This window comes from Ruditapes philippinarum, unplaced genomic scaffold (genome assembly GCF_026571515.1).
Source record: "Ruditapes philippinarum isolate M1 unplaced genomic scaffold, ASM2657151v2 ctg151_1_1_1_1, whole genome shotgun sequence".
Taxonomy (NCBI): Eukaryota; Metazoa; Mollusca; class Bivalvia; order Venerida; family Veneridae; genus Ruditapes; species Ruditapes philippinarum.
The window spans coordinates 163,420-182,121 of NW_026852309.1; the positions used below are offsets into that span (position 1 = coordinate 163,420).

An 18,702-nucleotide genomic window follows, 5' to 3' on the forward strand; every position below is an offset into this window, starting at 1 on the left:
ACCGTCCGTCGTCTTGCGGCGTCAGCAAATTCTTTAAACAACATCTCCTCAGAAACAAATGACTGCACAGCAACCAAACTTTACAGGAATGATCCTAGCGTGGTCCCCTGCCAAAGTTGATCAAATGGTTCCGGTCTGTTGCATAAGTAGGTCACAGGGCCAGAAAAGGAGTTTCAAAAATGCAAAATTAAAAAATCTTGTCTGAAAGTACAAGGCCTAGAGCTTTGATATTTGGTATATTATATAACCTATAGGTCCTCTACCAAAATTGTTCAAATTTTAGCCCTGGGGTCAAAATTGGCCCCACTCCAGGGGGTCATAGATTTTCCTTATATGTATATAGTGAAAACTTTAAAATTCTTCTTGTTTGAAGGTACAAGGCTTCAAGTTCAAAGAATATTACAGTTTATGCCATGATTAATATATAAATAAAGCCTTATGTCTTCAGTTGTTGTGTTAATAATAACCAGTACTCGGCGGGGGATATAAATTCAACGAATTTGCTTGTTCATGTAGAATTTCCCTTGTCTGTCCATCTGTCATACTTTCCAGTTGTATGCCAGTAGACTGACACAATGACAAAACAGTGGAGTATGGGTGCATCCATGTCCTATGCACACATTTCTAGTTCTTGCAGCATTTATCCTGTTCTTTGAAACAATATTAGTGAAGAAAAAGCTAATTTATGAAAACAGTAATGCCAGCAAATTACTATTGTCAGTCATTTGATGTGTTTGGGATTTTTTCTTTTCTCAGTGCAAATTGTAATGAAAATTTTTATTCTGATTGCTTCCTTTTAGAATTTATTCAGTATGAAAATATGCTTTTTGCATTTAATAATAAGAAAAAGTCAGGTTTGTCTCCAGCTTGTAGGAAGTAAAGCTATTTGTGGGATATTTATCACATTTTATGATAGTTCTAGTTTAATTTTAATAGTGTGAAATTTTAAGTCAGTATTTTCTATTTGCAAAAAAAGATACATCTTCTTGGATAAAAATGTCTTAAATAATCTTGAAAATATCAATAACTTGCAATGATTCTACAACATATTAAAATGTATTATGTTCATGTAAATGTTTGCTTTAACAAAAAAAAAATATATAGCAATGTAAAATGAAGTGGCCATATATTACATTAAATCTTATATCAGTTTTAAAGTTAACTAAAATTTCTGGTTTGGCACTAAACAAATTATTCAATACACCCTGTGAGGCCATCCTTAAAATAATCACAATAAAGTGTCGCAATACACTAACAATATCTTCCAGGAATATAAGGACATACATATTTTTTTTAAAGACTGAATAAAGAAAAATAGCTCGCATGAAAATAATGAACAAGTGCGACTATTATTATATCTTTGTTATCTTGTTTCCCATGTCCGCAATCATTTAATCAACTAAGTTTTATTAATTCCATATGAATAGGCTGGTGTCCTTTGAACTTGTTTATGATAAAAAATAATTAGAGATTTATACGTGTTGAAGAAAAAAAACTTACAAACATGAATCTGTAATTTTATTTAGTTGCACTTGATGTCAGATTAAAATAGTGATAATGACAACATGCCTATGTGATATTCGTCACGTATTTATACCACAGGCACTAGTATCAGACCTGGGAAGAATTTTAACATGACCACATTGATAAAAAAAACTTTCGTGTTCATATAAAAGGTGTCAAAACCCGCCCCCAAAAAAAGAGAAAAAAAAGTGAAATATGAGCTCCCTTAAAAATATACTATAAGTTAACTCTTAACTTACAGTATATTTTTATAGGGGCTCATGTTTCACCTTTTTTTCTCTTTTTTTTTTTAGCTCACCAGAACAGAAGGTTCAGGGTGAGCTATCAGTATCATAGGGGGATGCTACGGAGTCCGTCGTCATGCGTCGGGAATCGTCTTCTTCTCTGAAACTGCTGGGCAGATTTGGTCTGTAGCATTCTCACACTTGAATTTGCTCATGTCATTTTAATTTGCCCCTTTTAGCGATCAACAGAGCTAAAAATAGAAAACTACTAGAAAATCTACTACAAAACTAATTGATAGATGATCACCAAACTTTAACTGTAGCCTTCTTGGGAAGTCTTATATCAAGTTTGCTCATATTAATTTGATTGACCCCTTTTAGGGGCTGCGCTAAAGTTAAAAATAGAAATACCTGTACAGAACTAATTGTTGGATGACCACCAAACTTTGTCTGTAGCATTCTTAGGTATGCTTTTATCAAGTTTGCTCATATAATTTGGATTGGCCCCCTTTCAGGGGCCACTAAAGCTAAAAATAGAAAAACCTTTGAACATCATTAATTTTCCTACTGTAATAATAGATAGATGATCACCAAACTTTATAGCATTCTTAGGTAGTCTGTTTTCAAGTTTGTTCATATTAATTTGATTGGCCCCGTTTAAGCTAAAGCTTAAATGCCCCAGGTCATGGCAATGCTTCAAGATATTCAATGCTCAATATCTTGCTTTTCTGATTGAAGAAAACATTGGATGGTTTTCTATGTTTCTGACAGCATTGTTTTAGGGTAAGGTAGATGCCAAGATAAAAACAACCAGTCTTTCGTAAGGTTGGTTGTAGATCAAGTTTCATTTCAAGACACTGTTCAGCAGCTTTATAACACCAGCTGCTGTATAGATGTGGCCATCTTACCTACCAAAAGTCTTAAGAACAATTTATATAGTACTGCAAAATTGGTATCTTTTGATTTTAATGAGAATTTCTTCATTGTGATTGCCAGCTGCCTGGTATATAGATTAACTAGATAACTAGAGTTAGGAATGAGGTATTGTAATCAAACTTGGTATATAGAAACTTTATGTGGAGACCATGGTTGGTATTGCATTTGGACCCTCTGGAGTCAAGGTCACCGATACTAAAAATAGAAAAATGGTTTCCGGACAATAACTAGAGTCAGGAATGAGATATTGTAATCAAACTTGGTGTATAGCAAGCTTATATGAAGTCCCCTTTACATTTGGACCCACTGGGGTCAAGTTAAAAGTCACCTTACTAATTAAATCTATAAATATCAGGATGGTCCGGTGAAATTTGACATTGCATATTTGCAGTATTATAAATATGTTTTGTAAACTAAACTTTCAGATTTATTTTTCTCGTATTTCAGGACTCCCAGAGAAGTTATATTTTGGCAATGGTTTAACCAGACGTTTAATGCATTAGTGAATTTCACAAACCGCAGTGGTGAACATCCTGTATCTCCAATGTAAGTCACGCCTTTTTTCAGTCACACCATTTTCCTGTCACGCCTTCTTTCTTTGTATGATTATTAATTGTAAAGGAATGTGTCCTTACGGCCAGATATTATGGTTTATTTATAATTTTCTTTTACCTTAAGCTCACTTTTTAAGTCTGACACCATATGGAACGATAGGTTTGCTGTCTGTTTCATAAGGTTGTTAAAGCTTGATAAATGACACTATCTGAGTTATATCGCAGAGGGAAAAAAGCTTTAAAAAAGAAAATTTTCCAATTCTAACCCACAATCCCTAGCACGAGATTCATTGGTGGCACTTTGAATTGATCTATTTCTGCCATCTGGTTTTACATAACCAAATGTGTTTACATTTTCATTCATTTCTAATAAAAGTTTATATTTTCTTAATCTGTCTTTTTTTTTGACATTTTTTGTAAATTATTTTTTGCTCCTTCTTTTGATTACCATAACAAATTTTTAGGTAACATGGCTGTGTACATATTGGTAAATTTTCTTGTGTCAAACATGGTCTCGGAAAATCTCGTGAAAGTATGAACTTGCTGGATGATAATTCTCAGGTGTATGAATTCACAGCCTCCTCTGCATTTAAATATAGCTCTGTGCCAATATGAAAATTATACCATGGGTCAGAGTTCTGGTTGTTGTAGGAAAGGAAATAATGAAAATAAAGCTTTGAAATTGAATCATGAATAACCTTAAAATTGTATAAGTTCTGTTGATAAAACTGGCTTTATGAATTGCTAATATGTAGAGGATATTTGTTTGTTTGTGTGTAAGATGAAATTTTATTTCATGGAGTGAGCTTTTAAAACAGTATTCTTATGAGTGGCGTATATAATTTGCACGGATAAATCAGTAATCCACTGAAAAGCATAAAATAATGAGATGTAATTAGTCATTGTGTACATTTAGCTTTATGGTTGCTATAGTAACTTTGTTTGACATGATATGCAGCTTCCTGTGTTTATATGAACCTCTCTGTCAACACTTTATATGGTATATATATATATTTATATGGTATATATTTGAATATTCCCTACCAGATAATTGAAAGCTTGTCTTTATTTGATTGCAGACATTTAGGAATATCATATTCACTGGCGACGACAGGCGCTGTTGGAACAGCTCTTACCATAAATAAACTAGTCAAGGTATGGGTTCATATATTTTTTAAACTTACTCATTTAACAGACAAGATTTAAACCTATGTGGTATTGATTCTTAGATTACTTGTTAAAAGCCATGCCGTATTTCATATAATTGAGCCGCGTCACGAAAACCCAAGGTAACGCGTTTGTAACCAGCATGGATCCAGACAAGCCTGCGCATCTGTGCAGTTTGATCAGGATCCATGCTGTTCCCTCACAAACCCTATAACAAGTAGAATAACTGATAGCGAACAGCATGGATCAAGATCAGACTGCGCGGATGCGCAGGCTGGTCTGGATCCATGCTGGTCGCAAACGTGTTATGTTGGTCTTGTCGTGACCCGGCTCATATTAATAGTTTAAGCAATGGTTTTGTTTTTTATTTTCAGAGATTCCCACCAATTATTGGACGATTTGTTCCATTTACAGCTGTTGCAGCAGCTAACTGTATAAATATACCATGTATGAGGAGTAGGTGAGAATTTTAGCTTGTTGAGGGTTTACCATTAATAACGGTTTGGTTTAAACATACTTATTTAAGCTTGATTGTGAAACAAGTTCTCGCAACTTATATTAATCACTTTCGAGTCAGCTTCCTGGAACCAACCAGGCAGTACTGGTGTCATATGAAGAAACATGGTCATGACCCAATTAGGGCTCAAACCCATGATCCCTGGGTTGAGAGGCAGAAACCATAACCACTAGGCCACCGCTCCCAATGATAATGGCAGGGTTTTTACGGTCTTGAAAAGGCCCTAAATTTTGATGGTTGTCGTGAAAAGGCCCTAAATTGCATGGCTGGCCCTGAAAAGCCCCTAAATTTGCACTGTTTGACCCTAAAATCTAAATGATTTACAAAGCAATTTAGAGCCTGAATAAATATCTTTTTCATAACATAATTATGATTCCGAATTTGAAATAATTAATGCAGCACAATGTTAAGTAACTTTAATATCAAAGTTAGGTATCAAAGTTAGAAAGGTCACTGGAGGTCACTTTAAAGGAATTAACTATTGTATGTTTACAAAGAACTACAAATCAGACGCTTGTTTATGTCATGAAAGTTAAGCATTAAATTTAGTGAAATCGACCCTGAAAAAGCCCTAAAAAGGCCCTAAATTTATGTATGAGAAGTCTGTATGAACCATGAATGGTAACAGAGCTTATCCAGGTTAACCTCTACAGCCGTGCAGTCTGACCAGACTCTTATTCTGTGGACTGTTAAATTTTGATATTGGGAACCCAGAAATTTTTTTTGGACTGTTACAATTACAATTTCAAAGGAGGACATGTTCATTGTGCTAGTTTAAATGTTGAGCTTGACGTTTCCTTTGTATATGAATTACCATGTACAGTTTAGATGATTTGTATTTAAACAGTCACCGTGTGAAGTCATTTAGTAGAAGTCTGTCTTATTTCTGTAGTTTTTTTTTGTCTAGTCAAAAGACATTTGAAATGCATTGTAACATATTCTTACTTTAAGTGTAGGATCAATAAATCAAACAATTGAAAATAATATAATTAAATTTTTAAAGGGAGAGCATAAGATCCAGATCTAAATTATAAGTTACTAATTGAATATAAACTTTGTATTTACAAAGGGAGATAATGCACGGTATTCCAATATTTGATGAGAATGGTAATCGTGTAGGTGATTCCACACATGCGGCTAGGTCAGCTATAGGTCAAGTTGTGTTTTCAAGAATTATGATGGCCACTCCAGGAATGAGTAAGTTTGTTTACAACAAAATGTAGCTGTTCCAGCAGCATTTTGTTTGTTGATTTTTAAATGCATTTAGTGTAACCTTCCTTTATTTGTTAAGGCTTCAAAACAATTCAATCAACCAAATATTAATGCACACTGGCTTACATTTTGTTATTCAGTGTCATAATGTTGTTTGGTGTAACTTTGTAATTATTATATATACTGTTGATTCATATTTGTTTCTAAGCTATTGCAGAAACTTATTTTTGTTATTTATTCAACATTACACATGTATATTTGTTTAACATGAAAATTATTTGTAATTAGAAAGGTATAATAATAATTATATCTTTTATTCCTCCAATATTAAAAGAGCATAAATAAATTGAATGTCATCAGTTAGCCCGCAAAATTTTCTGCTGTTTATCTTTATACTTTATTCATTAAGTTTGTTTGGCCTGCTTTGCTCAATAGAGAAAGCATTGGATTTATAACCAGGGGTCTCAGGTTGGATTGGGTGAGATTTCTCCATGCCTGTTGATCTCAATCTTTGAGTCCAATGGTCATTTCTCTCCTACCACAGTTCAAAAATCATGTGGTACATTTGTATTAGTAGTCAGTCAATTTTGGAGAAATTGGAAATTACTGGTTAGTTATCCAGACAGCAGGTTAGATGGTACCTCTAGATATGACCAAAAACTTTTAAAGGTGTGAAAATTGATGTTAAAACCAAACAAACAATGTTCAAGGCTGTTTATTTACGAAAACAAGCTCAAATCCATTTAGTATTTTAATAAATAAATGACGCTTTAGTGTGTACAGTGGTCCTTTCTGATAGCATTTACTCACTTCAATGGTCGGCTTTCAGATTTAAATAAAACTTGTTATTGATAATCGCAAAATTTCTATCACAAACCATCATGCAAAATGATAAAACCTCAAGAATTCTTGCTTAATTTGAATAGGCATTTAAAGTTACTGCAGCATGTTTTGTTACTATAAAGATGTGAAAAATATGTTAATATTTGTATTTTTCTTTTTTTTTCAGTGATACCACCAATCATCATGCAGAGCCTAGACAAAAAGCCATTTATGATTGTAAGTTTTTTTCTCCCTATTTTAACAGTTATACACACATAATAAATATTTAAAATTTTACTTTGAATGATTAAAGCACATATTATATACACATATTAAATAAGAGTTTGTTCCAATCTGATTAAAATTAGCTCCTAAATAATTGCTATGCCTAAGGGTCTGATGGTGACCAATAGGAGGTCACCTTATTGTGATCTTCCTATCAGCCAATCAGTGGCTGCTTTCCGGTATTCCATTGTTTGGAACCGTCACTTTCGGTTAAGAAATAAACATCTGTTGTATGAAACCAGTTAAGAACATTCCATTTTACATTCATCAGCGCTAAAAAAAAAAAGTTTGTTTCTCTTCAGGCAAGACCTTGGTTGAATGCTCCTATACAAGTTTTACTTGTAGGATTTTTGTAAGTATATTTACAAAAAGATTTGTACTGTATTCTTTCTTTCTTCTTCTGTGTTACATGTGAAATATAACAATGCTTTTTAACATTGTGATGTTTAAAAAAAGCTATATATTTTGTAGGACCGAGAACTCTTATCATTATTGTCCTCTTAAATTCAGCTTTTATGAGATAAAAAAATCTGATAAGAAACCACAAAAAACACCAGTTTAATGAAAGAATTTAGTTGGAGAACAAACAAGAATTATTGAAGACTGTGTTAGCTGAATAATACTTACTTTTGAAATACTTTCACATGCAACATTATGGGTGCCTGAGGCCAAGGATGTATGCTTCTCACCTGTTTAGGTTGAAGCCACGTGTATTCGGAATCTTTGATGTGAGAAAGTTATCTAGCTAGCTTATGGAACATCAGTGGTTCTACTCAGGTGCCTGTTTGTGCCGGAAATAATGCCTGTTATAAAGTCTTGCTCTGCAAGTAAAAGTGGAAAGTAGTGATATGACTTATTGTGTTGATGCCATGTAAAACCCAACAAAAAAAGCCCTAAAAACATGCAACATTACTTAAGTATTTGTAGATTTTGAAGTTTTCTCAAGTAAATTTTGAAATGCTTTATCAAAAGAATATTTGTATAGACTGACCAGTCACCAATGAATTATCATTCTGTTTTTATTTCAGCTTGGTGTTTGCCACCCCACTGTGTTGTGCACTATTTCCACAGAAGAGGTTAGGTTTAAAAGCAATTTTATTTATCCGTGTTTATATGTAATAGCGAAATATCATTTCCATAGGATGTAATGACTCAATTCTGTAGATTTTGTTTTTAAAATACATTTTCTTTCATATGGAACATGTATGAAGGCATATACATTCAAAATGTGTTAGATGTTAAAAAATTGCAAAATTTTGTCCGAAATTATACAATAAATCTATAAAACACATTACACCTTTTATGACACGAAAATGAGCGAAAGTAGGTTAGTGGTGAGAAAAATAATCCTAAAACATAACACTTGTTTGATGTAATAACTCATTTTTGCATGTTACCTCACAAAAAAAACACATTTTATTCGACATATATAATTCAAAAATGATTTATTTATTATTCAATGTGAACACATTTTATTTTCAGTTCCATGGCAGTTAAACACTTAGAACTTGATCTCCAAGAGAAAATCAGCAAACTACCTCATCCTGTAGAAAGGGTGTATTTCAACAAAGGGTTGTAAATCCATAGAAAAACATAACAATACTATCAACGCAACGATCTTCCAGGAGTGACAGTGTGGTGATAATGAAATTGTAAATGTGCGATAAAGACTTATATTTTTCACTGTCTGAGATATGCCATTCCTTCATCACTCTATTTTAACAATTCAGAATTGAAAGTACACTTTTATTAGAAATCCAGAGAATATTTTTTTATGACAAAAATCCTCCTGTTTAGACAAACAAATTGTTGAATTGAGATTGTAACAATGTACTTAACTGGCAAAAAATGCTGTTTTATTTTTGCCAACTTATTTGTTTTGTGAAGTTAAAGCTGCATTCCCTCCAGATGAGCCAAAATATTTCAAGAAAATCATACTTGAGAAAAATGTACTAAGATTTTATGAAAGGTAAAAAGATTCAAGATTTATGTAATGATTTAAAGACTGATTTTGCAGTATTCATCGCCATATTTTTACTGCGTGACTAATGCAGTAAGGTCTGTTTTTGCATACATAATTGTAACTGTCATTTGCGATGTCTAAATTGCTTTGTTCATCTTACTATATTTTACTTTTAAATACATTTTCAAAATGTCCATGAAAATTGGCATGAATATGGTGGCATGCTACTTTAAATTAGTGTAAATATGACTAGAACTATTATTTGAGCCGCGCCATGACAAAACCAACATAGTGTGTTTTTGACCAGAATGGATCTAGACCAGCCTGCGCAGGCTGGTTGGATCCATGGTGGTCGAAAAACCCATTATGTTGGTTTTGTCATGGCACGGCTCATTTAACTTTTCAACTTACTATTAAAAGTGAAGTTCTACAAGGCAGACCACTTTGAACCTATCAATACTAGACTCAATTGTTAAATATAGACCAAAAATCCACTACTATCAAATATTGACAATTTTTAACCCCTAAGCCCGCTGGTGGTGGCAAATAATTCTACCCATATGACCAGTGCAGACAGAGATCAAAAGGCACAATCCTGCCATCTAATCATGGTTTGCACTGTTGGCTAGTCAATATTAGAAAATTCCACTTAAATTGATGAATGGTTGGAGAGTGAAAGATGGACAAGTCTATTTAAAATATTTAGAATGGTAATTGTTAAAATGATTGTTTTGTGTGGTTGTGCTATCAGATGCATATGTATATACAGAAAGTGACAAAGTTTCATGATATACAAGCAATTTATGAATTAAAATTAAGTGAATAACTTTAGAAGGAATTATGGTACGCAATACTAGTAATAGTACAAACAATACTAGTTATACATGCAGTACAATGTTATTTACAGAATGGATTATACCGTTTTGGTGTTTTTCCCTAGTCATTTCCCGGCAGGCATTACATATTGGGCCAAAATTGGGACAATATGATATTTTGAATATTGCTGAAAAAGTAGTTTAGTAAATTTTCCCACTACTGACTTAAAAATGATATTAGTGTGTGATTTGATAGATAATCGCTGATGGAGAGAATATTAGTGTGATTTGATAATCACTTATAGAGATAATATAAGTGTGATTTGATAGATAATCGCTTACAGAGAGACCAATATTCCTTCATTAGTCCGATACAAGTCCAATATGTGACATGTCCAATATGTGAAAGCTAGCTGGGTAAAACCTGAAAGGTTTACATCTAAATGTCTCTTGATGCTGGCAGGAACAGCATTCATGCCGTGTGTGGTTATTTTGTATATTTTGTGTTTTTTTTCTACAGCTGTTTATAATGTTTCAAGAATATTGCATGAAATTTTAATAACAAATTTTTAAGTGCTACTAGAGCATGTGTTAGACCTCTAACCATAAAAAAGTTGACTCAAAATATGCTGTGTCATATATGTTTTTAACTTTTTTAGCTTGTCTGTTTCAAAGAAACAGTTGAAAAAATTATTAATGCTGCGTTGTCATTGTTGTTTTGCAAAAACTCTTAATATCCCATAATTCCAACTTTTTAAAAAGGTACATATATAAGCACCAAATTTGAAATACTTGCTTATCATTACGATGGCATTGCAATGTAAGACAATGGGCATTATCGTAAAAGCAATATTTTGAGGAATTATGTCTCTTTTTGACTTACAATTTTTGTTAAAATTGGTTATTGGTTGGGGTTGATCATAACAGACGAGTGTTGACACTGCATGCAGTGCTCTTGTTTTTTGTCTTGACAATGTTAGATGGAAATGAGTGAAGTGATCTGTTATATTCAGATATCAATTTTTTTCTATATACATTTTATTTAAAGGGACTCCACTGAGGTTTTTTGACATGATGGGACTGAAAATATTTTTACCAGATAAATGTACCATTTGCTGTAGGTTTAGACCACTAATCTTTGTGCAAAATTTCAGAACAATCGCGCATTTCGTTTTTCCAGAATAATTATTTAAATTTAAAAAAATGACCCAAACTGAAAAGCGTTAACGCTTTTCACTCAAATCGGGCTATGAAAAGTATAAAAATACGATTTTCAATTTATATCACAGTATATTTCTTAACTATCTTTGCATATATTTTTGTTTAAAGTGCCCCAGCTCATTTATGTAAGAAATTCAAATGTTATGTTTTTAGGCTTTTAAACCTCAGTGGAGTCCCTTATATCCCTTGGCTTTCTTATGATTTTTTTTTGTTTTTGTTAAAATTTTGTGTAAGAAAAAAGGTGTCATTTTTGTACAAGGTCTGGTAATATTGGTTAATATACTTGTACATGTATATATATATTAAAATTGTATTGCTATAGTTTTAAAGTAAGTCCTGGTTTAAAACCAGAGATATTTTATTTTATTTGGTGCTGCATGTTATCAGGCCAGTGATCCTACCCTTATACTGGAATTAAGTTTACATTATATGTATGATAAATATGTGCTGAACATTTTCATGTGGCCTGTCACAAATTTTGAAGAGTGGTTATTTTTGATGTTTTCTTTTTAAGATTATTATCTTTGCTAATGCAGATATAACATATTCAGAATTTTGATCAACAGAATTATTTTGCTGATATTTCTTAAATTTTGATGTATATTTTTCACTTTTGCTTTGAAAATTGCTTTAAAAGTCCCGGTGAAAAAAAAGTTAAGAAGCCATTGAATAAAACCTATAAACACATATTTATCAAAACATGGTTTGGTCTTGAAATAGAATTATTGCTGTGCTAAAAATGACATAATTCTCTCATTGTACTTGGAGAAATGTTTTCTTTGTACAAAGTGATAATTAAAAAATATATTAGAATCAGAAAATGTACATGTATACAAAATCACTTAACAATGACATTTGAGGCGCGCCATGACTAAACCAACATAAAGTGTTTGCAACCAGCATTGATCAAGACCAGCCTGCGCATCCGTGCAGTCTGATCAGGATCCATGCTGTTTGTTATCAGTTCCTCTACTTGTAATAGGGTCATGGATCCTGATCAGACTGCACAAATCTGGATCCATGCTGGTCGCAAACACATTTGGTTTTGTCATGGTGCTTGGTTTTGTCATGGCGTGGCTCAAATTTTGTAAAGACAATCGCACACTTGTGTCATACATCAATATACTAGTTTTGGTGTGATATTTGACTTGTCACTCTAATTAATTCTTATTTGCAAGTTGTTAAAGAGTTATTTTCATTTTCTTTTATAAAATGTTGTGTTGATGAAGGAAAAAAAACACAAAAAAACCCACTTAAATACGTTTTGGTTAGATTTTAACTGGCGTCAACTTTGCATATGGCAACTTCACAGCTTTACTGGTTTTCCATTCCCCACACCCTGGATTTCACTGATTACCCTTTTTTCCCAATATGAGGGGACATGTAGATTAAATAACCAACCTTCTGTTAGGTATTTGTGTAATTTTTCTCGTTAGGTATTTGTGTAATTTTTCTCGTTAGGTATTTGTGTAATTTTTCTCGTATAAAAGAATTTATTGACCCTTGTGAGATCCGATCCGTTAGTGATGAGCAACACCTTTTTGGGATACTTTTGTAAAATGAAGAATTCAGCATTTATTCAAAACAAATGTAAGCATTCCATTTTGTGTGATCCAGAGATAGTAAATCATATCATGTAACGCATATGTTAATAAATTAACCATATTTTTGTTCATTGGAAAGTTGTAAGATTTTTACATTTTAGTATTTCATAACTAAAGAAATTTTGTTAATATAACATCAAAATAGCTTCAATAAATTTTTAATTCATAATATTGTTCAAACTTGATTATTCAGATGTCCATTAAGTGTTTAGTTAAGCTTTTCTAAAGAGATTGCATAAAAAGAAAGAATAAGATTTGTGTTATTTGAATAAACTCGGCAGATACGGTGTTTTCAAATCTTATCCATGGTACAAACAAACTTTTATCAATACAGATTCACAGGGCCGTAAACTACTGATCTGTTGATCCATTGATCATCGTGTTGCTTTTATTTTTCTTACATTTACCTTTGATAGCGCAATTCAATCAAGTTGTAAAAGTTTGTTTGTACCGTGCAAGATCTGGAAACATCCGAAAATATTCGTAATTCCGAAGCAATCTATTGTTCAATGTAGTGATGCATTGACAAAGATACTGTATATGTATGGATATCATTTCATATGATTTATAGCACAGTTATATAAATAATGCATCAAGACATCATATTGTTGTTTTTATTTGAACCTATATTAGTCCCCTTTGAAGTAATGTTTTTCATTTAAAGTGGCACTCCTACAATATTCATAAAATAATTCTTTAAATTGGAATATCGAACATTTGCGCATCCTCCCAATCTGATCAGGATCCATGCTGTTCGCTAACAAACCCTATTAAAAGTAGAGAAACTGATAGCGAACAGCATGAATCCTGATCAGACTGGTCTGGAGACATGCTGGTGCAAACCCACTGTGTTGGTTTTTACGTGGGGCGGCTCATTATACCACCGCCCTACAAAGTTGTAAGGGGGGTATACTGGAATCAGGTTGTCCGGCTCTCCGTCAGTTTTTTCTTGTCCGCCCAATAACTTAAGATTCCTTTGACCTACAGTCTTCATATTTGGCATGGAGGTCAGTCATGATTAGTAGATGACCCATATTGATTTTGAGGTCACCAGGTCAAAGGTCAAGGTCACAAGGGCCTTGACTTCAAAAAGATTGTCCCCCCAATAACTTAAGATTGCTTTGACCCATAGTCTTCATATTTGGCATTGAGGTTAGTCATGATTAGTAGATGACCCCTATTTACTTTGAGGTCATCAGGTGAAAGGTCAAGGTCACAGGGGCCTTGACTCCAAAAAGCTTGTCCGCTCAATAACTTAAGATTCCTTTGACCCTAAGTCTTCATATTTGGCATGGAGGTTAGTCATGATAAGTAGATGACCCCTATTGACTTTGAGGTCAAAGGTCAAGGTCACAGGGGCCTTGACTTCAAAAAGCTTGTCCACCAAATAACTTAATATTCCTTTGACCCACAGTCTTCATATTTGGCATGGAGGTTAGTCATGATTAGTAGATGACCCCTATTGACTTTGAGGTCAAAGGTCAAGGTCACAGGGGCCTTGACTTCAAAAAGCTTGTCCGCCAAATAACTTAATATGCCTTGGACCCACAGTCTTCATATTTGGCATGGAGGTTAGTCATGATTAGTAGATGACCCCTATTTATCTTGAGGTTACCAGGTCAAAGGTCAAGGTCAGAGGGGCCTTGACTTCAAAAAGTTTGTCCGCCCAATAACTTAAGATTGCTTTAACCCACAGTCTTCATATTTGGCATGGAGGTTAGTCATGATTAGTAGATGACCCTATTAACTTTGCCCCATTGATTTGAGGTCACCAGGTCAAAGGTCACAGGGGCCCTGACTTCAAAAAGCTTGTCCGCCCAATAAGTAAAGATTATTTTGACCCATAGTCTTCATATTTGGCATTGAAGTTAGTCATGATTAGTAGATGACCCCTATTGACTTTGAGGTCACCAGGTCAAAGGTCAAGGTCACAGGGGCCTTGACTTCAAAAAGCTTGTCCGCTCAATAATTTAATATTCCTTTGACCCACAGTATTCATATTTGGCATGGAGGTTAGTCATGATTAGTAGATGACCCATATTGTCGTTGAGGTCACCAGGTCAAAGGTCACAGGGGCCTTGACTTCAAAAAGCTTGTCCGCCAAATAGCTTAATATTCCTTCGACCCACAGTCTTCATATTTGGCATGGAAGTTAGTCATGATTAGTAGATGACCCCTATTGACTTTGAGGTCACCAGGTCAAAGGTCAAAGTCAGTGCCTTGACTTTAAAAGCTTGTACGCCCAATAACTTAAGATTCCTTTGACCCACAGTCTTCATATTTGGCATGGAGGTTAGTCATGATTAGTAGATGACCCCTATTTATTTTTACGTTACCAGGTCAAAGGTCAAGGTCACAGGGGCCTTGACTTCAAAAAGCTTGTCCGCCCAATAACTTAAGATTCCTTTGACCCACAGTCTCCATATTTTGCATGGAGGTAAGTCATGATTAGTAGATGATCCCTATTGACTTTGAGGTCAAAGGTCATGTTCACAGGGGCCTTGACTTCAAAAGCTTGTCTGCCGAATAACTTAAGATTACTTTGACCCACAGTCTTCATATTTGGCATGGAGGTTAGTCATGATTAGTAGATGACCTCTTTTGATTTAAAGGTCACTGGATTAAAGGTCAAGGTCACAGGGACTTTGACTTCAAAAAGTTTGTCCACCCATTAACTTAAGATTCCTTTGACCCACAGTCTTCATATTTGACATGGATGTTGATCATGACCATAAGGTGACCCCTATTGATTTTGAGGTCACTGGGTCAAAGGTCAAGGTCACAGGGACCTTGACAAAAAAGCTTTTCTTCTCAATTGCTAAAGAATGCCTGTCCGCAGTGTATTGATTTTGACATTTTCATGTCGAATACATAACTTAGCAATGCACTGGCTTAGTAACCTCAGATTTGGCAGGGGGGGGGGGGTTGTCCTTGAGCTCTAAATGGCCACTGTTAATTCTGACAAAGTGGTATGCGGGGGTATTCACGCCATGATGGTGGCAGTTCTAGTTTATAGTTTAAGAAATGTTTTAATGTGAAACTGTGTATGTGCAAGTATCATGCAAATTATGGAAGCATTTACTGTTACCAAATTTCTGTATATTTTGATAGGTCATAGGTAATTTCTGTGAAAAGTAATTGGCTTAGGCTACGTGAAACTAAAAACTGTGATTTGAATACAGGTCAGTGTAGGGTTTGTCTTGGCAAGCAATGATATTGCTCTCATATTTTCTGCAGCTCACTGTTACCCGAGCTGATTTCGTTGAGTTGTTCCTCTTTGGACATTCAACAATATCGGGCAGGCCCTAGCTATAGTGAGGAGGTAAATAGAGGCTCGCGGGGCTTGCGGCATTTTTTCAAAAACATATTTGCAGGCACTTGTTTTAAGCTCCACTTTTTGATAAAAAGCTGAGCTATTGTCATGACCGTCTCCTCGGCTTTGTCGTCGGTGTTGGTGTTAACCTTTTTGGTAAGGTCCATTTTCTCAGAAACTGTAATAGATTTTCTTCAAACTTGGTATACATGTTAATTTTTTATCAAGGACGCTATTTCAAAAGTGCAAAATGAGAGCTAAAAATACTATTTACTTTTATGTTATTTTGCCATTATATTCAACAACAACAAAAAAGCTCCAAAACAACCTGATTAGTTTCACTTTAGACATTAAATAAACATCTAACCCTATGTAATGGTATACTTTTTTAATCATATCTTTTTTGATACAAACAATTATTTGTAATACAATCGTAGTACCTTTACAGGCTTTTCATTTTTTTATGTGTAACCGTATGCGTATTCTTAATCAAAACTGGAGCTTTAGAAGAGGTCATACTTTCGCATTGAATATCGCCAGAAGTGCAGGGAAAAGCCTAAGATTCAATTGGACATGAAGTGCCAAGACAATTAAATTTAACCTTTTCCCTTATATGAGCGTGTTTCGACGGCTTTTTGCCCCCCCCCCCTTTTTTTTGAGGCCTCAAACGTTGAAAAAATGCCATATTTAGACCCAGAACACTGTTTTTCGTTTGAGAAATATTGTTAAAAAAATTGAGCACTTTTTCGGCGCAGCCCCCCATCTAAATGTTACATCAGGGGGTTGCCAGAAGGGGGATGTGCCCCCTTCTGTTTGGGGGGTGTGAAGTGGGGCGGAGTCCCCCTCATCGCCAAGAAAATTTTGGACATGTGACAGGCTAAAAATGGCCTCAGGTCGATCTTAGGATAATTAGTAACCGACGCTGAAAAGCCTTTTACTCTATCTCAATTCATTGAGAAGTTGCAGCACTTTGAAATCAGTTTTGATGGAAAAAACAATGCAAAATTGTGATTTTTGACAATTTTGAGACGTCCCCCCATGGTAACAGGAAATTTACGATTGAGCATGCTGTTAAAGAGGCTATGGTCTCTTCAACATTTGTACCAAGTTTCATCAGCATTGAAGCATTTTTCATAGTTTCATAGCAGTTTGAACTTGTTACAGGAGGCTTTTCAATGAAAATGGCTATTTTTCGCAATATGCTCAAGGGGTAAAAGGTTAAGTATGTAAACTTATTTTGAAACTAATACATTGTTTCCTAATAAAAATGAAATATTTCATAATTCTCTTTGATAATTTGTGACTTGGATATTTGCATTCATAAACAGTGTATTTCAGTCCTGTGATCAGCAGAAAATTTCAATGAAAATGGGGTACTATAATGCTCTTTAAAGTAATTTTGCAAAAAAACAAAAAATTGGTTGGCTACCCTTATGTAATAAGATTACTTTTATGTGTCAGGCATTTCATTCTCCTAGAAAAATCACCTCTTTATAGGAGGAAAACTCAATGTTAAGTTTGGATTAGGGACCATTTCTCATAATGCAAGTCTATGGGAAAATCAATGCGAGCGTTTGCCAAAGATACGCGACATTATTGTTTCATCTATTTATCAAAACTTGTCAGACTTGTCAATTTGTGTACATAATAGATAACTTACAAAAAAGAACTACAGTTAACTTACTAACATTCTTTTTGCAATATAAACGTGGGCGATATAGCCTTATTTTTTTCTTTAAATTATTTATTTACGTACTAAGGTTTCAATTTGAAAGACATATTTTTTGCTTCTTCTATATCAAATTTAGCTATTGGTATGATGATTGTTTTATCTTGTTTCATATGGTAGTCATTGAAATTTTGTACGTAGGTACCCGTTTAAAAAGTCATTAATATGTAACATAAAATCCGTTTAGTACCCAAAGAGAAAAAAACAACAAATACACAGTTTCACAGTTTCATTGCCAAAACCTAAAGTAATTACAGAGGTTTCGAATAAAGTTCGTTCCCATATTTATGAATAAAGCAAAATCTTGCAAATAAGTCAATTTCTTAAACATAACGAAATTGTTAAATTGAATTTTCTGTCGGAAGTTTCGTTAAAGATGTTACATTTTCCCCAACAAGATAACCGCATTTTCGTGTATATAATTTCGTAAATACACTTACCATTTCACAGTTAATAATTTTCTGACATTGTGCTCATAATTACCTTAATTTCATGTTTATTTTGATGCAGAGCTTTGGATGTTAGCAATTATGTAAAGCTGTGATCTGCTGTAGCGTTTCGTTAATCAGGCAGTTCAACCAGATTGATAGGAGTTTATTGGTGGACTCACTGCTATTATATGCTTGAGACCTCTTTCGCTTCAATCTGACAATCAATTCAAACGACAAACTGAATTATTCACATTGGTTTATTAACCCACTACTTCATGAGCATTTTGTGAAAAATGGCTGTTTTCATTGAAAAGTCTCCCGTTACAAGTTCAAATTGCTATAATACTATAAAAACTGCTTCAACACTAATCAAACTTGGCACAAA

The 18,702-nt window shown here is 34.0% G+C and overlaps 1 protein-coding gene across 1 annotated transcript in view; it reads left to right on the forward strand.

Moving 5' to 3' along the window:
• Positions 1-13,442, forward strand: part of LOC132756253 (sideroflexin-1-like) — a 28,297-nt gene extending 14,855 nt beyond the window's left edge. The window contains exons 4-11 of the mRNA XM_060747273.1: positions 3,132-3,230; positions 4,318-4,393; positions 4,780-4,865; positions 5,992-6,119; positions 7,144-7,193; positions 7,544-7,593; positions 8,270-8,317; positions 8,724-13,442. Of these exons, the coding sequence (XP_060603256.1) occupies positions 3,132-3,230; positions 4,318-4,393; positions 4,780-4,865; positions 5,992-6,119; positions 7,144-7,193; positions 7,544-7,593; positions 8,270-8,317; positions 8,724-8,820 (634 nt within the window). The 3' untranslated portion in view covers positions 8,821-13,442. The remainder of the gene's footprint in view (positions 1-3,131; positions 3,231-4,317; positions 4,394-4,779; positions 4,866-5,991; positions 6,120-7,143; positions 7,194-7,543; positions 7,594-8,269; positions 8,318-8,723) is intronic.
• Positions 13,443-18,702: the final 5,260 nt, after the last annotated feature.